Here is a 27,274-nt window from a genome sequence, read left to right as displayed (position 1 = left end):
GAATCAGATGAGCTGGCCTCCACAATCACCCGACCTCAACCTAATTGAGATGGTTTGGGATGAGTTGGACCGCAGAGTGAAGGAAAAGCAGCCAWCAAGTGCTCAGCATATGTGGGAACTCCTTCAAGACTGTTGGAAAATCTTCCCTCTGAAGCTGGTTGAGAGAAKGCCAAGAGTGTGCAAAGCTGTCGAGGCAAAGGGTGGCTACTTTGAAGAATCTAAAATATATTTTGATTTGTTTAACACTTTTTTGGTTACTACATGATGCCATATGTGTTATTTCATAGTTTTGATGTATTCACTATTATTCTACAATGTAGAAAATTGTAAAAATAAAGAAAAACCCTTGAATGAGTAGGTGTGTCCAAACTTTTGACTGGTACTGTATAATGAATAATGAAGGTATAACACCAGTGTTCCATCAACATTGTTCAGTTCAGTCTGACATACTTTAATTTTGGGGCAAATCCAGATCATAGTAAAGGAGGTGTTCTGTAAAGGACGGCTATAATAAAATATCAAAAAAATAAAAGGTCTGTGGGGCGAGTTCAATTCTTGTGTAGACCTATGCCTTCTGTCAGGAGGGCATGTGGAGCCGTGATAAAAGTTCAAGCACTTTTGACCCCTTGCCACTGGGGAAGTCATGGTTATCTTGTGGGGTCATCTCCAACCCATACAGGTGCTCAAGGAAGCCATACAGGGAGGCTAGCTGATCTGGGTACCCCAGTTCAAACACACGCAGAAKCTTGAATAGCTTGTCCAGTGCATTGCTCAGGCCCTCCTGAGGCAGGGGGATTGCAATCCTATCAACAGGGAACACGATGCAAAGCTGCCGGCCAGGGGCCTCCAGGGGTCCCACGCTCAATATGTAGGGCTGAGCGTGGGACACAGACTCTGGGCCCTCCAAGGAGGTAAGGTCACAGAATAAGGAGGACACCATGGTGTCTATCTGTAGAGGAACAAAGGAGGAAAGGTCTTTCAAGGGGATTCTTCAATTACATTCCTTCAAAACATCATTGTTACCTTCTAAAGTTGCCAACCATTTCCTTCTAAAATTCCACTAGTTCACAAACTTAATCTATATGGCAACGAGGAAATGTCTGGGTTTACTGCTCAGTCTGACCAGGAAGAAAAATACTGTGTTGCTCACCGGTACAATGTCCACCAGATACCGAATGGCCTGCCTGACACTGCTCCTGGAGGGTAAGGAAGCTCTACTGGTGTTTGTTGGTGGTAGTACATAAATCAGGACCTTCAGCATAGTCAGGGTGTAGGAGTCTGCAGAGGAATCAGAGGGGAACAAATATGTGAAACTTGGCATAAAAAAACTTAAACAAACACAGCAATCTACTCTCCTATTACTCTAACCACTGAGTAAATCATACAGATCATTATCAGTCAGTCTGTCAATGGCTGATTAGGAGGTTGACTGTAAAGTGTCTATTCCGTGTATACTGAATTTAAAAAAAGAAACGCAACATGCAACAATTTCAAATATTGTCCTGGACTGGTGTGATTACACATGGTCTGCGGTTGTGAGGCCGGTAGGACGTACTGCCAAATTCTCTATAGCGACGTTGGAAGCAGCTTATGGTTGAGAAATTAACAATAAATTCTCTGGCAACAGCTCTGGTGGACATTCCTGCAGTCATCTTGGCTCCATCAAAACTTGAGACATCTGTGGCATTGTGTTGTGTGACAAAACTCCACATTTTAAAGTGGCCTTCTATTGTCCCCAGCACAAGGTGTGCCTGTGTAATGATCATGCTGTTTAATCAGCTTCTTGATATGCCACACTTGTCAGGTGGATGGATTATCTTGGCAAAGGAGAAATGCTCACTAACAGGGATATAAACAAATTTGTGCATAATAGTTGAGAGAAATAAACTGCGTATGGAACATTTCTGGGATTTCATATTTCAGCTCTTGAAACATGGGACCAACACTTTACATGTTGAGTTTATATTTTTGTTCAGTGTAGTTAACCTCTGACCTCCTTGCTGTGTGGCAGCCAGTTGAAGAAGTGCAGAGATGTCCGGGTGTTTTTCACACTCTGCGATCTGGTACACCCTGGGCAACACGAACGACGACCACTGGGCCAGGAAGGAGTGGCCTTTACCTGGGAACATCCTCTCAAACTCCAGGTCAATCTGAACAAACAAACACCTTTCAGATCCCAATAATACACTTAGTCGATTATCACTCCTGCAACATTATTTTGTTTAAATATAATTTGATCTCTGAGAAATTAAGGTAATTGATCGCATCCAAATTGGCCATTTGAAGGGGGGGGTCAGTGGGTGGCTTTTGACCACTTCTTTGATTCCTTATACAGTATCTTACCTCATTGTTAGAACAAAGTTTGGTTCAAATTGGATGTTAGGTACTATATTTATGGAATATTATATGAATCCTATAAATTAAAAAAAAGGGCAATTTTGGGTGCAATCAATTAGCTTAATTTCTCAGAAATCTAATTATATTTCATCAAAATAATGTTGCAGGAATGCTGATCTTATCTGTTTTTAACTTCAGAAACAATTTCATATCAATTTGAGATGGTGGGTGTCATATCTGGCTAAAATGACATGGAATKACCCTAATACAAGTTTATCTGTGGCCTTTCTAGTCTAGTGAGCATCCGTAGCTTTCTCCATGAAGACTGACTCACCGTGGCGGGAACGTCAAGAAAACGTGGGTACTCGGCCAACACAGCCCTCATACTAGGCCGTGTGTTGCTGATCCACCTCCTGCGTGCGTTGAATGTGAGGTCCATAGCACTGTGGATGGCAGGCAGGTTCCTGGTCAGGGGCCTGGTTCTCTTCATCAGCTCCATCCACCTCTGGGTCTCCTCGCTGGACTGTCTCTCCAGGAGCCCAGGCCCCGATCTAGGTCCAGGAGGGTCCGCCAGGCCCGGCTCTGGCCGACGCCTCTTCAGCACATACTTCTTCTTGTGGTCTTCAAGGGTGCGTCGAGAGTTGCGCAGGCGCGTCTCAATGTAACCCGTACGGGACAAAGGGTCGTACAAGTGTTCCTACACAGGGAGAAAAAATGACAAGAATCGTCTACTCAGTAACTGAGAATTATGTGAATCTTACACTACTAATCAATTTACTAACTCACAATGCCATTGATGCCAGCAGATGGTGCACAGAGCCTGAGGCCTGGGAAGAGCTCCACTATGTGCTCTGCCAGCATGGTCTTCTGAGCAGAGGTAGGGTAGCTGCAGAGAAGGACAGGAGATTAAACGTCAGAAACACTCACAAAACATTGAGTCTAACTAGAAGAGCAAAATCTCTGCTCTCTCAGTCACGTCCCTTCTCAGCACAAATACACATACAATCAGCTCCTCACAATCCAAACTCCTCCACGATGAAGGACACAGAGAACTTGATAAGCTTCCTGCGGGACAGCTCACACAGACAGCCCTCCCTCTCGTACTCCCGGACCACCTCAGGACACAGCTGCTCCAGCCACAGGCGCAGGCGACCTACAAAGTCCTGTGGACCAGCCTCCACCTGCTCCTGCCCAAACTCACCGGCCTCCACACCACTCTGAGAATGACAGGTTTAGATAAGAACTGAGGYGCACATTATGTCAGTGAACATTTAGTGCCTAATATTGTTCATGAGATTGCGAGGTCAGCGTTTGAGGACTGAGTAGATGTACTTTACTCACATTGGCAGGATGAGGCAGAGGCAGAGCAAGGGCCTCCTCAGCCATGCAGCATCTCTCTATCTCAGGTCGCTCTGTTTTGATGTTGGCTGGGCTGAAGCAGGGGTGCAATGTGTCCTGGGGCTTGGCAGCCATCTCTCCCTCCAGGGGCACAGCCACAGTCCTCTGTTCTCCTTCATGCAGCCTGCGGTCATCTGCAACTGAACATTAGCAGAGAGGAGACAATGAGGAAGTGCATGAGAGGTAGCCTAGCAAGCCGCCAGACCTCCCGAGCTTACATGAATGGTTCGCTGTACGGATATACCATTCATGTAAGCTTGCGATATCAGGCAGCTTGCGAGGCTACATGAAAATACTGCAAGTCAAGACATCAAGAGAGGCTCTCACTAAAACTGCCTTTGCTCTGTGAAACTACATCACAACCATCTCTCACAACATTGAGTCAGGACTTACATTGAGTGGTACCGCCCCCGTCAATAAGGGCCATGTCTTCATTGTGCTCCGTCTTGAACACTCTGTTCATCAGCTCCCACTCCTCTGGGATCCCCATGCCCTGACCCTCCTCAAAGTCCACCATCACTGGCCCAGCCGACACAAGGTCAAACGGGTCAGGCAGTCCAGCACAGTCCTCCACCACCTCCTGGGGATGGGGCTCCACGGTGGTCCTTTGTGATGCTTGGGAGGTTGAGCAAGTGGTCTGACCCATTGGATTCTTAGTGTTGCAGCGCCCACCACTACCCCTCGGTCCTGTGTTACAGAATGCCCCTGAAGACCCACCCTGCACCCTCCAGTCACCCCCGCTGGGGGCCTCTAACCTCTGCTTCAGTCCCAGGGTGTCCTGGTCACTCTGGGTCACTGAGGAAAGTCCATGCTGCTGGTCCCCTTGGAGCCCGGTTAACAGACGCACAGTCTCACACAGCACAGACTCCACTGCTGTACGCACTGCCTCCTCAATGGCCCCGCCCAGTCTGTCCCTCAGGAAGCTGATGGACAACTGGACATCCATCTTGGCACAGCTCTACCTGGCTGTTTCTGTGACTTTAGACACCAACCACAGGTTAGAGCTCTATGGGATGGTATGTAGCTAGTCTATTAAAAAAACACCAAAACTGGGTATTGTCAAAGATTTTCTAGTGTGATTTTCTATTGCTTCATTTCTTCCTCTCTGATAATTGATATGACCACAACATCTTGAAGCGTCAACCAGAGATACTATGAATTTTACTAAGAACAATCATATTAGCTAATTACCCTAAAACTACAGCCATCTTGGCAACTCAAAAAACAATGTCAACATAGCTACCTAAACTGGATCACTAACTAGTTACATTACTACCATATTATGCGGAAGACACATTTCGGTTGAATACATTGTTGTGCAACTGGCTAGGTATCCCCTTTTCCCATTGTTGTTCCCATTACTCTTGCTAGCAACAAAACAAGCTCGCTAGCTAATAATTTCCTACAAGCTATCTCTGTAAATGATTAGATTAATTAATTCAGTTAGTTAACATTTCAWTGCAAATGATCGAAAGAATACTTGAAGTCTACGCGGGATTGGGACTTTAAACCAAAGCTACAATGCGTAAAACATTAATATATACATTTTGAAGCGTTGTAGCTAGCTATCGATTCTAGCTAACTGTCGTCCCCTAAATAAAACGTCATCAGCAAGAGGCCGCAAGCGTCAAAAAAGAGAACGGTGTGAGGCCAGTCAGTGTACAGAGATTTGACTGTAATTATTCAGCAGTAATGGTGCCAATGATCGAGACAAGTGAATTGTTCATATTGAAATCGGTGGTGTCATAAATTGCACATAACATTTGCCTGGACACAGCAGAGAGGAAATGTCATAAAGATAATTGTTTCCCCAGAGACTCAATCCCTTTGCTTTTAATGGATAAATATAAAAATGTAATACCTCTGACCAGCCCCCTGACAGTGTTGAAAGAGTTGACAAAATACACTGAACAAAAATATAAACGCAACATCCCATGAGCTGAAATAAAGTACTTTTCCATATGCACAAAATGCTTATTTCTCTCAAATGTTGTGCTCAAATTTGTTTACATCCCTGTTAGTATTTTCCTTTGCCAAGATAATCCATCCACCTGACAGGTGTGGCATATCAAGAAGCTGATTAAACATCATGATMATTACACAGGTGCACCTTGTGGGGGACAATAAAAGGCCACACTAAAATGTGTKGTTTTGTCACACAACACAATGCCACAGATGTCTCAAGTTGAGGGAGTGTGTAATTGGCATGCTGACTGCAGGAATGTTCACCAGAACTGTTGCCAGAAAATTGAATGTTAATTTTCCCTACCATAAGCCTCCAACATCATTTAGAGAATTTGGCAATACGTCCAACCAGCCTCACAACCGCAGGCCACGTGTATGATGTCGTGTGGGCGAGCGGTTTGGTGATGTCAACGTTGTGAATAGAGTGCCCCATGGTGGGGGTGGGGTTATGGTTTGGGCAGGCATAAGCTCCGGAACACGACACAAATGCATTTTATCAATGGCAATTTGAATGAACAGAAATACAATGATGAGATCCTGAGGCCATTATTAGGCCCTTTTAATTTTTTAAAAAGATATGTCACCAACAGATGCATATCTGTATTCCCAGTCATATGCAATCCATAGATTAGGGCCTAATGRATTTATTTCAATTGACTGATTTCCTTATACGAACTTGAACTCAGTAAAATCAATGACATTGTTGCATGTTGCGTTTATATTTTTGTTCAKWWTACATCCATTTTGGGCACTGGTGCAGTAATTAGAAAGATGATTGTAGTCTGAAACCATTTGAGCCAACTCAAAAACATCTCTATGTTTAAAAGAGGGAGATGTTTAAACCCACTTCCATTTTCTGTTCAATTCCTTTGAATGTTATAACCTTTATGTCTGCACTAAAATAGCAAACTCAAACCAAATGGTTCATGGGAAATTATTTACAGAACAAGAAACAAGTATAACAAGAATCCAAATKAATTGTTTTGACTGATTTTGGAGTCACACCTCTTAAGTCAAATTTGACTACCAAGGGGTGATGGGTAAGGCAGAAGTAACTCAGTGAATATCTTMATGATAAACTAAAGGATAGAAATCACCTGAGAGCAACCATTACAAAACCTCACAGCAACTTCTATATTTTATTTTGCACAAAAATTCCCCTGCATCTTCACATTTGTTTTCCTGCATCATAAAACCATGAGCCCCGTTATTCATTTCGGTTTGCATCCAATCCCACACTCTACATAAAAACAAAACGTTTACTTGGGGTGTTACCCAGCCCCCTCCCAGGTCCCCAAATCCTTGACAGTTTCAATTCTCAATTTCAGAGGTGTTATACCCACAAACAGTATCCAGTCAATTCCGTGCCCCGTCTCAGCAGCCCCCACCCAACCATTTCCCTACTCCAAATATCTGCTCTCCCGGCTGCAGCTTTTTTTTTTTTAACTAAAAAATAACAGTCCGAACTACTCCACTTTGTTAAGTTCTTGTTGACAGCTGTTCCATTTAAACGGTCATCGTTGTATTTTCTTCTGAACAGGGCTTCTGAATGGGTCATGACAGTTAGTAAAGATGAGACAAAAAATATATATATATWWAAAAAAAAAGATGAAGGACAAAACCCCTCATTTACCCCTCGGTCAGCTGTGTACAGAGTCAAGTCTAGAACGCCTACAGTGAAGAAAATTGAGGGGTTGATAGTAAATCTGCAGTTTCAAGCCTCAATAGCAAAAGAAGAAAAACAYTGACAGAAGCCCTTGTCTTGTGTCCACTTTGGATATTAATTACCTTATATATATWTTTTTTTGTTCTTCTTCCTTTATAAATGTTTTTGATTGTTTCGATTTTTTTCTCTAACACTGTACTTCGGGGATGATGAGAGATTTGTTTTGAAAAAGCGCATCGCACACATGAAGGAATATAAAATGTTAGCGTCTAGTGCAGGGGTGRGCAATTCCAGTCCTCGAGGGCCCGCTTGATGTCCCAGTTTTGCCCCAGCCACAGTTAACACACCTGACTCCAATAATCACCTAATCATGATCTTCAGTTTAGAATGCAATTTGATTAAATCAGCTGTGTTTGCTAGGGACGGAGAAAAAGTGTGACACCAATCAGGCCCCGGAGGACTGGAGTTGCCCACCCCTGGGTCAGTATGTGTTAGTATAACTTTCCTGTCATGTTTGTCTTACTGTACATGTATGTTGTGTAGTTACACGTGTGTTATTTGGCGAATTGTGCAGTGTGTGTATAAGATATCTGGTACAATCATGACAGACTCCAGTTGGATTGGTAACTAAAATGGCTTAAGGTCCATGTGATGGGAGGGAGAGAGAGCGTGGAGAAGGACCAACTCCCCMGACTCTCTGCCTGGCAGCGGTAGTGCAGTTCAAAGGTCAAGAAGTAAAAATGGGCGGTGGGTTCTCTTTCCTGAAGCAGGAAGTCCATCGGTCCATCTGTCAGGTGGTCAGTGCGTTTTGTGGTCTCCTGGCCTAACTGTGACGCTCAGTGGGGRGGGGGGGGGGATGTCACTGTAGTACTAAGCCAACCTGTGAACCACAGAAAAAGGAAGCTTATGATAGTTGCACCAGAAGCTAAAATGAGAACACACACAATGAGTTCTGTGAGGCCTGTATACTTCTCTGCCTGGCTTAACTGTGATAGCAAGATAATCAAGTCAATGGTTCCCTCCCTCTCTCATTACACTTCCTCCTTTTGTACTAGAAAAAAAGAACTATTTAGCTCTTAGTGGTGGATATCTCCATCGGCATGATCTAATGACCTATTGGTTTACAGTACAGTCTAGGTAACACAAAACACCGTTTCAATATCATCATATTACCATGGATAATTTATATAAATGTGAAAAATAGTCATCTCTCTAGGAACTGACTGAACTATCAGTAAATATGAACCATGACGCACCTTCTCTGATCCCATGCTAGGACACTTCCAATTGTACAGATAATACTGTAGATTCCCGTCTCCGATGCCAAACTTGAGCTTCTCAAGGAAAGTCTTATTCTCCATCAGGTCCAGTGCATTGAAAACGTCAAACCCTTTCTGGATATTGACAATAGATAGGGATGAGAGAGGGGGATACAGAGAGATGGGGGAGAGGGATAGAGTTGTGTATAATTCATCTTTATCTGAGTATACAAAACATTAAGAACACCTGCTCTTTCCATGACAGACTGACCAGGTGAATCCAGGTGAAAGCTATGATCCCTTATTGATGTCCCTTGTTAAATCCACTTCAAATCAGTGTAGATCAATGGGAGGAGACCGACTAAAAGGATTTTAAGTTGAGACAACTAAGATATGTGTGCCATTCAGAGGGTGAATAGGCAAGACAAAATATTTAAGTGCCTTTGAACCGGTATGGTAGTACGTAACAGGCACACCAGTTTGTGTCAAGAAATGCAATGCTGCTGGATTTTTCACACTCAACATTTTCCTGTGTGTATCAAGCACRGTCCACCACCCAAAGGACATCAAACCAACTTGACACAACTGTGGGAAGTATTGGAGTCAACATGGGCCAGCATCCCTGTGAAACACTTGACACCTTGTACAGACCATAGCCCGACAAATTGAGGCTGTTCTGAGAGCAAATAAGTGGGGGTGCAACTCAATATTAGGAGTATTCCTAAAGTTTGGTATACTCAGTGTACACAGTAAATATTTGACCTGGTACCCAAATCCAACTCCCATTTGACCCCCAACCACCTGAAGAGGACCAACTCACCGACTTGGCCAGAATAAGTGCGTCAGACATCAGGTCCAGCAGGGTGGTGGTGGTGTGCACGTTGTAGAAGGAGTAGGCTGCCTTGAGGCTGCGGTGCACKGGATGGTTCATGATAGTAGAGGGGAGCGTGTAGAAGCTCAGGAAGTCTGTCACCTTGCCCCCAGAGGACTGCCACAGGGAGAAGACACACATCCTCCAACTTTACATTCACTCCATTTTAGATGTGTGTGAAATGCATTTCCAGAGCTCTGACATAATGTGAACAATGTTGTCAAGAGGTAGAAGAGTCTAGAGGGTATCTGGGTAGCTGTCAATATATGGTCGTGTGTAATGGTCTACTTAGTATATACCATATATACTAAGCGTGCAAGGTGTTGTAATGTTATAGGTGTCTACGGTAGTGTACGTTTTATCAATGGTACTGACTACGACCAGGTAGGTGTCGATGATGCTCTCCTGGGGCAGCAGCCAGTGCTCCACCTCCTCGGGGCTCATGACGGGGGCCAGGTGGAACTGGCTCAGGTACTCCAGGAGCAGGCGATGCACGGCCGGAACATCCTTTCTGGTCATCGGCCGCAAGCCAGACGTCTTTGGGGACTGGAGAGAAGGAGATGGAAGGTCATGGCAATCATTTTCAATGGAGAGTTTTATGTCAACACAATAGACATTTCAAATAGAGGCATCAGGAGATGGCTGAGCGGTCAGGTGTTGTGCAGAGGATAGCCTCTTAATGGCGCTTTGCTCACTGACTCACCTCAGGCAGACGGTACAGCTTCATGGTGCGTTGCATAGTCATGTTCCGGCTCAGGTGAGAGAACTTCACCTCGATCAGCTTGCGTGGGTTCAGAGAGCGATGCCAGTACCTATACAGATAACAGATTTTATAATCACTTTGTTTTTGTGTTTAAGAGCATATGAATTTGGTTGGATGGGTATCTGTCTGGTGTGGTTRGTGTGTCTCCCAGTGACCCACCTGCAGGTGCCCACGGGTTTGGGCAGTACCACGCCAGCGGTATAGACAGCCTGGAAGATGCCCTTCAGGTTGACCCGTCTGGTGATCTCTCGGATCAGGACTGGCGCTACCCGCTTGGAGCGCAGCTTCTTGTGGACGCACAGGAAGTTGATCTCCACCATCTTCTTATCTCTAAATGACAAAAACAGTCTAAAGTGACTAAGGCCTCTTAATGTCTGACTTCTTACAGCAAATTAACACAGGAAATTATATAGTCAAGGAGMAAATGAATATTACATTCCTATTGTTAGCTATATTAAAATACTACAGTGTATGGGAGTAATAAAAGTGTGTGAACAAGAGTATGATGCRTATTCACTGACTGGTCATAGATGCGGATGTTGGCAGGGATGGCACTGATGAAGCCCACCAGCTTCTGGTTGGAGTTCACCCTCACCCCACAGTGCCACTGGGGCAGCCAGCCGGGGGGGCGCAGAGCCCTGCGGGAGAGACATTACAATTACAGGTCAGTTCCCAACTATGAAAGAAAACCGGAGGGCCAAGTTTTCCTGGTCAGAAAAAAAAACTCCTGCCTTTAATAGATAAAACAACTAACATAAAATACACTGCTCAAAAAAATAAAGGGAACACTTAAACAACACAATGTAACTCCAAGTCAATCACACTTCTGTGAAATCAAACTGTCCACTTAGGAAGCAACACTGATTGACAATAAATTTCACATGCTGTTGTGCAAATGGAATAGACAAAAGGTGGAAATTATAGGCAATTAGCAAGACACCCCAATAAAGGAGTGGTTCTGCAGGTGGTGACCACAGACCACTTCTCAGTTCCTATGCTTCCTGGCTGATGTTTTGGTCACTTTTGAATGCTGGCGGTGCTTTCACTCTAGTGGTAGCATGAGACGGAGTCTACAACCACAAAGTGGCTCAGGTAGTGCAGCTCATCCAGGATGGCACATCAATGCTGTGGCAAGAAGGTTTGCTGTGTCTGTCAGCGTAGTGTCCAGAGCATGGAGGCGCTACCAGGAGACAGGCCAGTACATCAGGAGACGTGAGGAGGCCGTAGGAGGGCAACAACCCAGCAGCAGGACCGCTACCTCCGCCTTTGTGCAAGGAGGAGCACTGCCAGAGCCCTGCAAAATGACCTCCAGCAGGCCACAAATGTGCATGTGTCAGCATATGGTCTCACAAGGGTCTGAGGATCTCATCTCTACCTTAATGGCGTCAGGCTACCTCTGGCGAGCACATGGAGGCTGTGCGGCCCCCCAAAGAATGCCACCCCACACCATGACTGACCCACCGCCAAACCGGTCATGCTGGAAGATGTTGCAGGCAGCAGAACGTTCTCCACAGCGTCTCCAACTCTGTCACGTGCTCAGTGTGACCTGCTTTCATCTGTGAAGAGCACAGGCGCCAGTTGTGGAATTTGCCAATCTTGTGTATTCTGGCAAATGCAAACGTCCTGCACGGTGTTGGGCTGTAAGCACAACCCCCACCTGTGGAAGTCGGGCCCTCATACCCCCCTCATGGAGTCTGTTCTGACCGTTGAGCAGACACATGCACATTTGTGGCCTGCTGGAGGTCATTTTGCAGGGCTCTGGCAGTGCTCCTCCTTGCACAAAGGCGGAGGTAGCGGTCGTGCTGCTGGATTGTTGCCCTCCTACGGCCTCCTCCACGTCTCCTGATGTACTGGCCTGTCTCCTGGTAGCGCTCCATGCTCTGGACACTACGCTGACAGACACAGCAAACCTTCTTGCCACAGCATTGATGTGCCATCCTGGATGAGCTGCACTACCTGAGCCACTTGTGTGGGTTGTAGACTCCGTCTCATGCTACCACTAGAGTGAAAGCACCGCCAGCATTTAAAAGTGACCAAAACATCAGCCAGGAAGCATAGGAACTGAGAAGTGGTCTGTGGTCACCACCTGCAGAACCACTCCTTTATTGGGGGTGTCTTGCTAAATGGCTATAAATTTCCACCTTTTGTCAATTCTATTTGCATAACAGCATGTGAAATTTATTGTCAATCAGTGTTGCTTCCTAAGTGGACAGTGTGATGTACTTGGAGTTACATTATGTTGTTTAAGTGTTCCCTTTATTTTTTTGAGCAGTGTAGCTCTCTATTGAAAGAGATTGTCACATAAATGTGACTAGCTGAGTAACAAATGTGACGTAGCTAAGTAAAAGAGTTACCAGAGCAGGAACTCTGGAGAGTAGTCGAAGCGGAACATGTTGTCATCATCCTCCACGTAGTTCTCATTGAGCAGTGTGTACAGCTCCTTCAGCTAAGAGGAGGAAGAGTAAGAGACTGAGCCATGGGAAAAAGGTCTAGGGTTAAATTGAGTAGTGTAAAGTGGAGTCAGCTGTTGGAATAACCACAACTGAAGTATTTTGATTGCTATCACTATATTGTTTTGGGACACTCTGGGGTGGAGGGGTTGTAGAGGAACCTGCTCACCACAGCGGCGTTGCCCAGGTCCAAGGCGTCCCACGTGAAGCCTGGAGGAAGGCTGTAGGGCTCCTCCCGGATGTTGTCTTTGTCAGGCTCGATGGAACCATGTGATGTCACCATCTCCCCTAAGGTAAACAACAAAATGCAATGTAAGAGGATATTAGCAATCTGCATATTCAATGTAAATATACAAAGCATACTTTTTTTTCTCTTTTATTTAACCTGTAGCTAGGCAAGTCAGTTAAGAACAAATTCGTATTTTACAATGACGGCCTACCCTACCTCGGGATCGAACCAGGGTCTGTAGTGACGCCTCTAGCACTGAGATGCAATGCCTGAGACCGCTGCGCCACTCGGGAGTCATTATAGGAGGTTTAATTCAAAAACAGAGGTCCCAATTGGACTACTCATCAAATCTCCTCAGGTCACTACCGCTTTAAAAAATAAAATAATAATAATAATAAAAAAATTCAAAAATTAACAATGAAATGCCTGTCTAAATGTAATTAATCTACACTGAACAAAAATATAAACAACATGCAAAGTCAAGGTCAAATGTTTCATGAGCTGAAATAAAAGATCACAGAAATGTTCCATACGCACAAAAAGCTCTCTCTCTCAAATGTTATGCACAAATATGTTTACATCCCGGTTAGTGAGCATTTCTCCTTTGCCAAAATAATCCATCCACCTGACAGGTGTGGCATATGAAGAAGCTGATAAAACGGCATGATTATTACACAGGTGCACCTTGTGCTGGGGACAATAAAAGGCCACTTTAAAATGTGCAGTTTTGTCACAACGCCACAGATGTGTCAAGTTTTGAGGGAGTATGCAATTGCCATGCTGACTGCAGGAAAGTCCACCAAAGCTTTTGCCAGAGAATTGACTGTTAATTTCTCTACCATAAGCCTCTAACGTCATTTTAAAGAATTTGACAGTACATCCAACCGGGCTAACAACCACAGACCACGTGTAACCACGTCAGCCCAGGACCTCCACATCTGGCTTCTTCACCTGCGGGATCGTCCGAGACCAGCCACCCAGACAGCTGATGAAACTGTGGGTTTGAACAAACAAATAATTTCTGCAGAAACAGTCTCAGGGAAGCTCATCTGCGTGCTCGTCGTCTTCTCCAGGGTCTTCACCTGACTGCAGTTCAGCGTTGTAACCGAATTCATTGGGCAAATGCTCACCTTCGATGGCCACTGTCAAGCTGGAAAAATGTGCTCTTCACGGCTGAACCCCGGTTTTGACTGTACCAGGCAGATGGCGTGTATGGCGTCGTGTGGGCCAGCGATTTGCTGATGTCAACTTTGTGAACAGAGTGCCCCATGATGACGGTGGGATTATGGTATGGGCAGGTATAAACTACAGACAATTAACAATTCTTCCATGGCCTGCATACTCAGACTTGTCACCCATCGACGTGTATGACAGCGTGTTCCAGTTACCGCCAATATCCAGCAACTTCGCACAGCCATTGAAGAGGAGCGGGACAACATTCCACARGCCAATCAACAYCCTGATCAAYTCTATGCGAAGGAGATGTGTCACGCTKCATGAGGCAAATTGTGGTAACACCAGATACAGACTGATTCTGATCCACACCTATACTTTTTTTGTAAGGAATCTGTGACCAACTGTATTCCCAGTCATGTGAAAACCGTAGACTAGGGCCTAATGAATTCATTTGAATTGACTGATTTCCTTTTATGAACTGTAACTCAGTAAAATCAATTAAATGGTTGCATTTATATATATTTGTTCAGTGTATGTGACATTGCTACACACAAGGATATACTTTGACATTTGAAAATTGTATTATAATTTTTTTTACCCCCCTTTTCTCCCCAATTACGTGGTATCCAATTGTTAGTAGTTACTGTCTTGTCTCATCGCTACATCGAGAGCCATGCGTCCTCCGAAACACAACCCAAACAAGCCGCACTGCTTCTTAACACAGCACGCATCCAACCCGGAAGCCAGCCGCACCAATGTGTCGGAGGAAACACCGTACACCTAGCGACCTGGTCAGCGTGCACTGCACGGCCCGCCACAGGAGTCRCTAGTGCGCGATGAGACAAGGATATCCCTGCCGGCCAAACCCTCCCTAACCGGACGACGCTGGGCCAATTGTGCGCCGCCCCACGGGCCTCCCGGTCGCGGCCRGCTGCGACAGAGCCTGGGCTCGAACCCAGAGTCTCTGGTGGCACAGCTAGCAATGCGATGCAGTGCCTTAGACCACTGCGCAACCCGGGAGGCCCCCGACATTTGAAATTCTTATTTCAATAAAACAACCTGATGAATGCAGTTTTTATGACGTGCGCCCCATAAAAAGACAACGTAGCCTATACAGGTTACACACTTTTGTTATTATGGTCAGCCAATCAAAGTGGCACTAGCTCCATGTGTAGCAAGCAACCTGGGAGATCTCTAATCAATGCAAAATGTAATTATTAAAATTACAGAATTAAGTTAGCTAAACGAGAAGGTGAAAGCTACACAGCAATCATCAGGTAGGCTGCTGTTTATTCTGAATGGAGTTGTAGTAAACAAGGACAGGAAGAGCAGCAAAATAGCCTCAAATGCCTAGGTACAGYGCATTAGGAAAGTATTCAGCCCCCTTGACTTGTTCCAYGTTACAGCCTTATTCTAAAATKGATTATATTGGAGAGGGTTCTCATCAATCTACACACAATACCCCATAATGACAARGCGAAAACAGGTGTTTAGCTATCTTTGCAAATGCATAAAAATACATAAGTATTCAGACCCTTTGCTATTAAGACTCGAAATTGAGCTCAGGTGCATCCTGTTTCCATTGATCATCCTTGTGATGTTTCTACAACTTGATTAGAGTCCACCTATAAGGTCCCACAGTTAACAGTGCATGTMAGAGCAAAAACCAAGCCATGAGGTCGAAGGAATTGTCCGTAGAGCACCGAGACAGGATTATGTCGAGGCACAGATCTGGGGAAGGGTACCAAAAAATGTCTGCAGCAATAAAGAAGAATATGCCAAGATTGTAGCGTCATACCCAAGAAGCCTGGAGGCTGTAATCGCTGCCCAAGGTRCATCAACAAAGTACTAAGTAAAGGGTCTGAATACTTATGTAAATGTGATATTTAAATTTCTAAAAAACWGTTTTTGCTTTGCCTTTATGGATAATTGTATGTAGATTGATGAGGGGGAAAAAAACTATTAAATCCATTTTAAAATAAGCCTGTAACAACAAAATGTGGAAAAAGCCAAGAGGTCTGAATACTTTCCGAATGCACTGTACATAGCTAAAAATTAGCTGGCTAACATAGCTAGCTTCTTTACATCGAATTGATGCAGTCAAGACAGGCACTACCAGATGGGATGATTGGCCTCTACAAGTTTGTCTGAGGTTAGACCATAGGTTTTTTGATCATGCGAGACAGGAATTTTGGGTTTCAGTGGGATTGGGATGATAGGACAATAGCCTAGGCTCTATAAGGCTACTACTTGAGTCAAAAGATAAATAAYACACTTGATTTAGGCTACATTATTGCAAGCTAAATGTTTCTGATCAGTGATAGATCAGCAAACGAAAAAATGAGCTACCACTTCCACTTGTCCAGACAGATATCAATTACCCAACATACAGAGAATCAGTGAAACAAAATCCCATTGATTATCAGGCAAGTCACAGGCTTTAGGTCAGGAGTAGAACAGGATGCTACGCTAGTGAAAATCAAAAGCCACTTGCATCACTATGATGTGTTCTCTCTCTGCACTTTATCTAGGCCCAATGGCTGTTTCCTCGTCTCTTTTTACTCCGCTTCCGCCCCCCTCCGCTACGGTTTTCTAGAAATCTGGCTTTTTTTTCCGGGTTCATTTAATTTCTGTGATGTCGGACCAGGGCTCGGGTTTTCAGCTCACCGAGCTTGGGTCAGACCAGGATCGAATTTTCAGTTCTGATAAGAAATCTAAACTGCATTCGGGTCTCGTCTGCAGTCCGGCAGTGTCAATTATGCATGAACTTTGAATTTATGGTAACTTTGTGAAGTAAATACGCTAGATTCAAGGCTATTTTRTTTTGCCAATCTGCTACTGCACATGTGTATTTTGTGGAATTGCATTAGTGCGACATTGGGGGAAAATTATGTAATTTCTTGCTTGGACCATGTCTTGTCATTAAATTTTTTTCGGGAAATGTGAAGAGTTGTCCCGGTACAGTTCCAGGATCCCGGTTACCCGTGTTAATCCCTACTAGTCACTACAGTGAGGTTGTGGAGACATTTCTGTACCCCTGCCAAATGTCATACCTAGCTTGGGGACGGGCTGTGTGTCCCAAAACTGGTAGCTGCGTCGGCTTGCCTCCTCCATGGTTTTGGCAGGGCCCTGGCCTACAGAGAACAGTTCAATGGCCTTTTGGATCTCCTGCAGCTTATCAGCAGGCAGCGAGTTCACCTGTGTAGAGAGAGAGAGAGAGAGAGAAAAAGAGTAATGTAGGGTTGAAAAGGAAATAAATTGCCAAAAGCAAAACAATGTCTGCACAGATAATCAAACACACCCACTAATCTCCCTTCAGTTTCGTAGAGGTCGTTTTCAAAAGTTACAGAACAGTAAGTCAATGTCGGTCTTTCTAGCACTACTCTCGCAAAAGGAACAAACAGAGGGACACAAACACAAAGCAAAAACATTTGCCCCCACACTCACTCATGTGGCCTACACACATGTACATACATCTACCTTGGCTAGCGGATCCTCCTCTGCAGGTTCTTTATTTGCCCCAGACTTCTTCTTCTTCTTTTTGTTTTTCTTCTTCTTGGCACCGCTGTCATCTCCCTGGCCCTTGTCACTACCATAGGACAACAACAAAAAAACATGTAACTATAAGACTTTCCTTAGGCCAGGAGAATGCTACAACTGTTTCAGTYCTCTTCATTACAACCTAGAATACCCAGTTTTTTAAAGATAGGTTGGCAACAAGCATGTGGTGACCTTTTGTCTCAAATACACATAACTTACAGTTCATCCCCAAGCTAGTTTAAATTGGTTGGAGTTATTCCTCCATCCCCTGATCATCAATGACTCTAGAAGAGCCCCCACCCCCACCCTGAGGCCCATTTCCTGGGCAGGACAGGGAGACAGTAGCATACTTACAAGAACAGGGGATAATCCCATTAGCGTCCAAGAGGGGAGTGAGGCTAGGGACTGGCCTGTATTTGTAACACCAGGACAGATGGTGAATCACATGACCCCGGGGGGAGTATGTGTGGCTATGCGTGTCTGTGTGTACGTGTGTATGAGGGATGTTAAGGGGTTATTAAGGGGACACTGACAGGAACAATAGACGACCAAGCATTCAATGGCTTATTCGACAGGCTTCCATTCTAGCAGTCGAGCCTAACTACCATCCAGAACCATTCACCCTTTCATTTCATTTAGCTAACTAACGTTAACATGAATATTTGATTTGATAGCTAACTTATTTATCTACCTAGCAGGGTTCCAGATGCTCGCATACACACTGACATCGTCAAGCCACACAAGGGCTGTAATCCACACCCAGTTTAAATAGGTTGTTGTTGATTGTTTGAAGAACAAATATAGCTTCAATGCAAGCAAGAGTTTTGACAATGGTTGCATCCCAGCTAAACAAATAGCAAGCTAGCTACCTATGGTTAGGTCAACCCTGCAATTCACAGAAGGAATGTCGAGTAGTTATTTAAATATTCTTCTGGGAAAATAAGGGCGCTCTAGAGCTCAAACTCTGGCTTTTTTTTTGGGGGGGGGGGGCATTTTCCAACTAATAGGGTGGAACCTAACTGGGTAGAAATTTGAACACAAATTAGCCATAGAGTGAGTGAGCAACATTGAGCTAACATAATAGTGATCACTTGAACAGGATTTTAACTTCTCTATCAAACATATGAAATGTGGTTAATTCTCTCTATAATTTAGCCTAACAGGGTAGAAATGTATGAGTGGGCCATACAGACTAACAACATGAAACATGGAAAGATAGATAACAAAAATGTGTGTTTATATTGTTGTACCTTTGCCCCACCAAAGAAATTATGCAACTTCCTGAATGTGGTGTCATTTTAGAAAGGGATTGTTTTCTTAAATGGAGAATTACAACAAACTATCAGGGACACAAAGAAAATCTTAAATAATAAATACAATAACCATGAAAAAAGCGTTATTGATAAGAGAATTTAACAAGGACTATAAAATAATGTAAATTTTAAATATTATCAGGCTTATATTTCTCATGGAAGTTGATAAATAACGTTAAAAAATGCATAACATTCCCTTTCAAGGGCCATATTATGTGTTATGGTAAAGTACACCTGACCATATATTTAAAGCCTTTTGAAATCCACATTTTAYACAAAATAAGMAGTGATTTCCTGGGGACAGAAAATGCAGCGCATGGTAGGAATGAACCAACTATGCTAAATAAATTAGCACCATCATGCTGGTGTTGCTGTGCTGAAAAGGAAAACAGACGATGCATCATTAGGGTAAATAATATGTTGATTGTTTTTGACAGACAGTGTCACAAGTTCGGGAGTCAGCTAGCTAACAAGTCAACGTTCGGGAGTCCGCTAGCTAACAAGTCGTAAAAAGGCATAGCTGGCTAGCTAGTTGGCTAACGTTATTAGTTTCGCATTTGGGTTAGGACGTGGTATTAAACATTTGGGCGCTGTTCTCGATTCGAATGCCAGGTGTTCCAGTTTAATATTTTACTACAATCTGATTTGTGTTGGTCTTCACCGCATAACTGTATTTAATTTATCATAATAATGGGTTCAATTTCTTGTACAGTGACCAATGGTAGTTAACTATGCCTCGCGATAAAAGCAAAAGGAGGAATGGCATGAAACCCCGCCCACAACAGGAAAATACCCAATTTAGATCCAATCAGAGCGAAAAGCAGGCAATTAGTAAACCGTTATCACCAATCGTCCAAAAGAAAGTGGGAGGGATTAGTTGAATTGGTATGCTCAAGCTTAGCTTGTATCGTATCTTTAAAACGAGCGCAAGAGCATGACACATTTTCTATAATGCTTCAAAAATAAGTTTGCACCCTTACCCATCATCAAAGTGATGCTCTTCATTTTCGCAATCACTGCAATGTACATGGTCTTCTTCTACCTCCTCTTCTTTCTCCGGCTTCGGTGCTGTCTCATTCTCATCCGCCATCTTTAACCAGGAAGTGAAGAACCACCGCGTGCATTCAACGCCTCAACACAACCTGCGATACTATTGGCCGACTGTTGTGGTGCATTCTGGTTCCTGTAGTTATTCATGTGACAGGTTGTGAAATTGACATTTTAATTTTAACAACACTTTCGAAGCAGGCACATGGATGTATAAGGCTTCATAAGGTACATGTCCCTAAACAGGATTGAGCCTCAGTTGTCTATTAAGCAATGTCACGTATTTGTGACTCATTCAATGATTTATATATACACTGATGATTGCTCAGATGTGAACAAAAAATAAAAATTGTAACAATTTAATAAAACAAATTTCCTTTAAGTGTTGTTTTTATAAAGTACCTATTTTACTGTCCCCACTACAACAACAAAGTTACCTAAATACATGTATATTGGTCCTTAAAATATTTATTTGTAATACTRTAGACTTCAATTCATAGCTATGGAGGACGGCTCTTTCAGGGAAGTGCAAATATGGCATCAGAAATCCAGCGATTAGATACATCATTGGACTCACCTGTGTTGATATGTGCCATCCATAGACAGTGTGGGGGTGCCAGCAAATCTTGTCACCTGACCTGGGTATAATCATATGATACCAGTGGTGTATAGTAGCTAAGTAAAAATACTCTAAAGTACTACTTAAGAAGAGTTCTGGGGTATCTCAAATCAAAATAAAATTATATTAGTCACATGCGCCGAATACAACTGTGAAATGCTTACTTACAAGCTCCTAACCAACACTGCAGTTTAAAAATACGAATAAAAAATAAAAGTAACAAGTAGTTAAAGAGCAGCAGTAAAATAACAATAGCGAGGCTATATACAGGGTGTACCGGTACAGAGTCAATGTGTGGGAGCACCAGTTAGTCGAGGTAATTGAGGTAATATGTACATGTAGGTAGAGTTATTAAAGTGAATATGCATAGATAATAACAGAGAGTAGCAGCGGCGTAAAAGAGGGGGGGCAATGCAAATAGTCTGTGTAGCCATTTTATTAGATGTTCAGGACTCTTATGGCTTGGGGGTAGAAGCTGTTTAGAAGCCTCTTGGACCTAGACTTGGCGCTCAGGTACCGCTTGCCATGCGGTAGCAGAGAGAACAGTCTATGACTAGGGTGGTTGGAGTCTTTGACCATTTTTAGAGCCTTCCTCTGACACCGCCTGATATAGAGGTCCTGGATGGCAGGAAGCTTGGCCCCAGTGATGTACTGGGCCGTACGCACTACCCTTTGTAGTGCCCTGCAGTCGGAGGCCGAGAAGCTGCTATACCAGGCAGTGATGCAACCAGTCAGGATGCTCTCGATGGTGCAGCTGTAGAACCTTTTGAGGATCTGAGGTCCCGTGCCAAATCTTTTCAGTCTCCTGAGGGGGAATAGGTTTTGTTGTGCCCTATTCATGACTGTCTTGGTGTGCTTGGACCATGTTAGTTTGTTGGTGATGTGGACACCAAGGAACTTGAAGATGTCAACCCGCTCTGCTACAGCCCCGTCGATGAGAATGGGTGTGTGCTCTGTCCTCCTTTTCCTGTAGTCCACAATCACCTCATTTGTCTTGATCACGTTGAGAGAGAGAGGTTGTTGTCCTGGCACCACACGGCCAGGTCTCTGACCTCCTCCCTATAGGCTGTCTCATCGTTGTCGGTGATCAGGCCTACCACTGTCCTGTCATCTGCAAACTTAATAATAGTGTTGGAGTCGTGCTTGGCCATGCAGTCATGAGTGAACAGAGAGTACAGGAGCGGACTGAGCACGCACCTCTGAGGGGCCCCTGTGTTGAGGATCAGCGTGGCGGATGTGTTACCTATCCTTACCACCTGGGGGCGGTACGTCAGGAAGTCCAGGATCCAGTTGCAGAGAGAGGTGTTTAGTCCCAGGGTCCTTAGCTTATTGATGAGCTTTGAGGACACTATGGTGTTGAACGCTGAGCTGTAGTAGTGAATAGCATTCTCACATAGGTGTTCCTTTTGTCCAGGTGGGAAAGGGCAGTGTGGAGTGCAATAAAGATTGCATCATCTGTGGATCTGTTAGGGCGGTATGCAAATTGGAGTGGGTCTAGGGTTTCTGGGATAATGGTGTTGATGTGAGCCATGACCTGCCTTTCAAAGCACTGCATGGCTATAGACGTGAGTGCTACGGGTCGRTAGTCATTTAGGCAGGTTACCTTAGTGTTCTTGGGCACAGGGACTATGGTGGTCTGCTTAAAACATGTTGGTATTACAGACTCGGACGGGGAGAGGTTGAAAATGTCAGTGAAGACACTTGCCAGTTGGTCAGCGCATGCTCGCAGTACCCGTCCTGGTAATCCGTCTGGCCCTGCGACCTTGTGAATGCTGACCTGTTTAAAGGTCTTACTCACATCAGCTGCGGAGAGCGTGATCACACTATTGTCCGGAAACAGCTTGTGCTCTCATACATGTTTCACTGTTATTTGCCTCGAAGCGAGCATAGAAGTAGTTCAGCTCGTCTGCTAGCTTGTGTCACTGGCCTTTACTATCTGTACTTTACTATTTATATTTTTGACAACTTTTACTTCACTACATTCCTCAAGAAATATTGTACTTTTTACTCAATACATTTTCACTGACAACCCAAAGTACTCGTTACATTTTGAATGCTTAGCAGAACAGTAAAATTGTGAAATTCACAAACTTATCAAGAGAACACATGGCCATTCCTACTGCCTATGTTCTGGTTGACTCACTAAACACAAATGCATCTTTTGTAAATAATGTCTGAGTGTTGGAGTGTGCCCTAGCTATCCGTACATTTTAAAAACAAGAAAATGGTGACGCCTGCTTAAGGAATTTGAAATGATTTATACTTTTACTTTTGATACTTAAGCATATTTTTGCTATTACATTTACCTTTGATACTTAAATATATTTAAAACCAAATACTTTTAAACTAACTCAAGTAGTATTTTACTGGGTGACTTTCACTTTAGTAACTTTCTACTAAGGTATCTATACCCTTACTGAAGTTTGACAATTGGGTACTTTTTCCACCACTGTATGATGCACTGATTTCTGTGTTTTGATTTCACATTACTCATACATCTTTACAACATCTGGATAGGTGAAACAAGTAAAACTGACAAATGGGGGTTTAATCATCTACACTGATACTAAATGAGTTGTGATAGTTTGATGTTCTCCAAGGAATCCAGCACTACAGACTAACTAGACATTTATACGATTTATATGGCAGAAGGAGGCTCTGTGTTGTGTCAGTATGTTGTGCATACTATCTCCTACTTCRCTTCCCTCAAAAATAAATCACTTTTCTCACACAAACACCATTCAAGCACAAAAACATTGAAATAGTATGCCAAATTTGAAAATACAGAAGGGCACAATGGGGTTAAAATACTTTTTTTAATAAAAACTAAACATGCTTCTCTTGGCTTTCACACAGACAAAGAAATACTGTACTCATGTCACTTACTATACTAATGTCAATTAGAATATTGCTCCTGAAGCTCAGGGAAATGATTCGTTTCTATAGTACTATAAAGAAACACCATCTTCAAAGTWTGGATTCAAGTGCTTTTTGTTGTTAAATAGACTGGGAGACCTTTCAGATTTCAAATAGACTGGGAGACCCATATGAATCTGATGCCCACAGAAATAAGTCACAACAAAGTACACAATGAAAGAGACACTAAGGTAAACAGGTAAGTATATACTGTCTTAGCAACTACAAGAAAGAATACTAACAGCCGTTTCCATTGAAATAAGGCAAATAAAGGCATTTCAAACTTAAATGCCGGTTGCCGGTTTTCAAAATTAAAGTGACTTTGAATTTAAATGACCAGAAGAAAGAATACAAATAATAATGTCCAGTAACAATACATTCTACTAGTGCATTATGGATTACTGCTTTGAAATGAAAACTGACCTTGGAAATTCATGAAAGCTAATACTTCAATTATATGTATTCAACATAATCATGGTCAATTGCATTAGTCTCGATTTGACCCTCTGTSACTTTGATGCTGTTTTTATTTGGCAAAAGGAAGTYAGTGTCAGAGAAAGTACATACAGTATGCAAATKAATTCATTTTACTGAGAGAATTAGAATACTGTAACTACATTAGAATATAACATTTTACAACAATGTTAAATATAATCTAAAAAYTTCCWTCAGCAATTTCACACAGAAAGAAGTGTGTTTCATCATTTGCAACAAACACAATTTGTTGCAAATACATTACAAAAACATTAAGAGTTGAAATGTATTAATTCTGTCACTAAGGTTAAGGCATTCATTCAGTATTTTGGACTGTGTCATGACAAGTGTGACAGACCAATACCACAACAACTAGACTTCATTTACAGATAAAATTTAGTCAATAAACACTATCGTTGTCCTGGAAAAATGAGCACAACTACAAGTCTTGCCCTGATRAAACRCTTCTATAAGTTTCAACCATAATATTCTGTAATAGTAAAAAAAGTTTTAATAATTAATTGGATATATATAGTGCTTTTCTACCAACTGAGGTACTCCGAGAGCTTTACATAGTAGGGGGAAACTCACTTCATCCACCATCAATGTGCGGCACCCACCTGGGTGATGCCCGGTGACCATTTTTGTGCCAGAACGCTCACCACACATCAGCTAAAAGTAGCAAAAAAGTTAAATATTGCTTAACTTTAAACATGTAAAAAATGTTGGGAAACATCTTCAAGATCTGCTTCAGGGACTCCAGGACACAAACCTGGCTTTGAATTTTAAAAAACAACTCTATATTGGCTTCATAGTAGGCAGACGGCTGCCAGGTAGAGTTCTGGTGTAAAACAGGTCAGCGCCAAAGTCATGTCTCTATGGAAACAGACACGAACACTCTGAATGCACTGACGACAGAGTACAGATTACTCTCACAACAGCAACATGCCAGTGAGTTTCTCTCCCAGCCAACACTATTCAYCAACAGGCAAGACTCCCATCCAGGTTTGACTGAGAAGGAATGATGTCTTCCTCTCTGTGGCCAGGGAGCCTTATATGTCCTGCCAATTCTAAATTGGGTGTATGAAAAGAGCACTGGGACATAGGCAGGCAGCAGCTTGTCCTTTTCATCCCAATTAGGGAGACTTTCCCCCCCAAAAGATAAGCATGGCGCTTATCAGATAAGTGTGGCACTAGTTCAGATAGATATGGGTCATGCTTTGCCCTTGCTCTTAGCCAAGGCCATGCGCTCGGACACAGTCTTGATGGGGACCCCCTTATCGGACACCTTGACATGGATGAAAAGGGTAGATGGAGAGAGGCTGGAGCCATCTGCCTTCAGCAAGTGRACATGGCGGTAACCTAGAGAAAAATAGRCCCACTGGTGTCAGTGTCACCTCACAGACACACTAGCTACACAAACACCCCTRCAATACAGASACAGTAWCCWAGTACCTGTACGGAGGCTGGTGAAGGGCAAGGTGTACTGGCCCACAAAGTCATTCTTGGCTTTGTGGTCATGGTCTTCCACTACAAAGCGTACCAGGGCCAGCTCAGGGACCTGCAGCTGGAAGCTCAAAGTGCTGTCCCAGCGTGGGTTAAAACCTGCAGGGGGCATAGGAGAGCTGTCAGACACTGTCACCCAACACCATTCACAGCCTGAAACTACTCCACAGACCGGGATAATGGCACTCTACACGAGAAGTATCATTTTCTGGTGCTCACATGTCTCAGAAAAGCTGTACTGAGCAAAGATAATGGAGTAGCTGGGGTATCTATCATGTTTGATTATCATTATGGTAAAAATAAATATGGGAGTACGGAATAACGTTCCTGATCAATTCTCTGTGTGGAATAGTGCCATGGGTGGTGGGAGTCATACAGGTGCCCTGGAATACTTATGTTATTTCATGGTAAAACGTCAAGTGTTCCTAGTACTATTATGTTCTTCTAATTCTATTTCTAATATGGTTAATATGTGAACTCAAGGGTGTATACAACCCGTGTGATCCATTTTGTTAATGGGAGTATAATAGATGTGCAATAGATAGATGAGTGGAAGGTTACCATTGTTGTCGATTCGGTGGGTTTTGTCTCTGGAATTATCAATGGCCACCCCGTGAATTTCCACCCACACCTGCGGGTCCACAATGGAGTTGGGCTTGTCTGTGTTGATCTTAGGGAGCTGCTGTGCTGATATTATCTGAACACAAAATCACCCCAATGACTTTTTGTGCCTTTGTATATAAAATTCTAATRTGAAAATTATTCAAATGGTTTTACAAAATTACTAATAAGGTGAAGTAGTTTACTACCTTGGTCTGCTTCCATAACACTGCTAACTAAAATGTGCCCTACTCTTCCAACAAGGCAGTTAGTTACCACATGTAAACCACCACAACAGAATCTGATTCCCAGCAGGTTTCTCACCCGTATGGTGAGCTGTGTGGGGATGTGTCCTGGCCCACCTCCTGTGATCTCTGGGTTGAAGTTGGAGCTGGAGCTGCACAGGAAGCTGGGCTTGAGGACGTATCCACAGCGGCCGTTAGGCAGGAAGCGGCCCTGGTTCAGATCCATCTGCTCCCCTGGAGTCTGGAAGTTCAGAGCCACTGTAAGAAGAGTCCAGATGACACAATGTCAGTTTGGGTTACCAGAGAGCTGTGTGGGGATGTGTCCTGGCCCACCTCCTGTGATCTCTGGGTTGAAGTTGGAGCTGGGGCTGCACAGAAAGCTGGGCTTGAGGATGTATCCACAGCGGCCGTTAGGCAGGAAACGACCCTGGTTCAGATCCATCTGCTCCCCTGGAGTCTGGAAGTTCAGAGCCACTGCAGAGAGARAGAGGGAGAGAGGGAGGACAGACAGGGGTGTGAAAAGAGACAACAACTTACCGCAACACATGAACAACAGAACACACTTTACCAGGCAGCAGGGTGTGAGGTTAGTTATTATGACAAGCGAAGTGAGGAATAGGAGGCAAATACCAAACATTTGCAATAGGAGGCCCAATGTAAAATAGCTTTCTATCTCCAGGGACTACCAAGCTAGATAATGTTAAATAAATGAGCCACCTGTACCAACTCCCTCCTCCATCCCMCCCCCCCTCCAGCCCAGAGTGCTGACCCATCGAGCAGCCGCCATTCCACATATCCTGGGGGTCGTAGTTGGAGGATTGGAGGCGCTGCCCGGAGGGGTAGATCCGGCTCAGCTGCCTGCTGTTGTGTCTGACAAACAGCTTTCCTGGAAGGTGATGA

The 27,274-nt window shown here is 43.7% G+C and overlaps 3 protein-coding genes across 4 annotated transcripts in view; all 3 read right to left on the bottom strand.

Annotated features, from left to right (window-relative positions):
- Positions 1 to 290: 290 nt before the first annotated feature.
- On the bottom strand, positions 291 to 5,330 carry LOC111981056 (uncharacterized). The gene is made up of 8 exons (XM_024012182.2): positions 4,129 to 5,330; positions 3,679 to 3,875; positions 3,355 to 3,554; positions 3,124 to 3,223; positions 2,672 to 3,034; positions 1,994 to 2,150; positions 1,151 to 1,278; positions 291 to 949 (listed from the first exon to the last, which is right to left on the bottom strand). Exons 1-8 carry the CDS (start codon positions 4,679 to 4,681, stop codon positions 578 to 580), a joined length of 2,070 nt encoding a protein of 689 aa, XP_023867950.1. The 5' UTR covers positions 4,682 to 5,330; the 3' UTR covers positions 291 to 577.
- A 1,490-nt stretch (positions 5,331 to 6,820) lies between these two features.
- On the bottom strand, positions 6,821 to 20,085 carry LOC111981059 (glycylpeptide N-tetradecanoyltransferase 1). Of its 2 annotated transcripts, none has more exons than XM_024012185.2 (12): positions 19,948 to 20,085; positions 17,589 to 17,703; positions 17,168 to 17,312; positions 12,879 to 12,997; positions 12,614 to 12,705; positions 10,781 to 10,897; positions 10,419 to 10,589; positions 10,200 to 10,308; positions 9,872 to 10,042; positions 9,446 to 9,613; positions 8,623 to 8,760; positions 6,821 to 8,246 (listed from the first exon to the last, which is right to left on the bottom strand). In XM_024012185.2, exons 1-12 carry the CDS (start codon positions 20,055 to 20,057, stop codon positions 8,226 to 8,228), a joined length of 1,476 nt encoding a protein of 491 aa, XP_023867953.1. In that variant the 5' UTR covers positions 20,058 to 20,085; the 3' UTR covers positions 6,821 to 8,225. The 2 variants fall into 2 exon arrangements, with proteins under 2 accessions (XP_023867953.1, XP_023867955.1); XM_024012187.2 differs by having other exon boundaries at positions 17,595 to 17,703; positions 19,948 to 20,084.
- A 3,973-nt stretch (positions 20,086 to 24,058) lies between these two features.
- LOC111981409 (1-phosphatidylinositol 4,5-bisphosphate phosphodiesterase delta-3-A) overlaps positions 24,059 to 27,274 on the bottom strand; it is a 39,796-nt gene continuing 36,580 nt past the window's right edge. The window contains exons 5-9 of the mRNA XM_024012655.2: positions 27,144 to 27,267; positions 26,454 to 26,632; positions 26,091 to 26,226; positions 25,479 to 25,628; positions 24,059 to 25,385 (exon numbers count right to left, since the gene is read on the bottom strand). Of these exons, the coding sequence (XP_023868423.1) occupies positions 25,237 to 25,385; positions 25,479 to 25,628; positions 26,091 to 26,226; positions 26,454 to 26,632; positions 27,144 to 27,267 (738 nt within the window). The 3' untranslated portion in view covers positions 24,059 to 25,236. The remainder of the gene's footprint in view (positions 25,386 to 25,478; positions 25,629 to 26,090; positions 26,227 to 26,453; positions 26,633 to 27,143; positions 27,268 to 27,274) is intronic.

Source organism: Salvelinus sp. IW2-2015, linkage group LG20 (genome assembly GCF_002910315.2).
Source record: "Salvelinus sp. IW2-2015 linkage group LG20, ASM291031v2, whole genome shotgun sequence".
NCBI classification, from domain to species: Eukaryota; Metazoa; Chordata; class Actinopteri; order Salmoniformes; family Salmonidae; genus Salvelinus; species Salvelinus sp. IW2-2015.
This window is presented reverse-complemented; position numbering and strand designations above follow the sequence as displayed.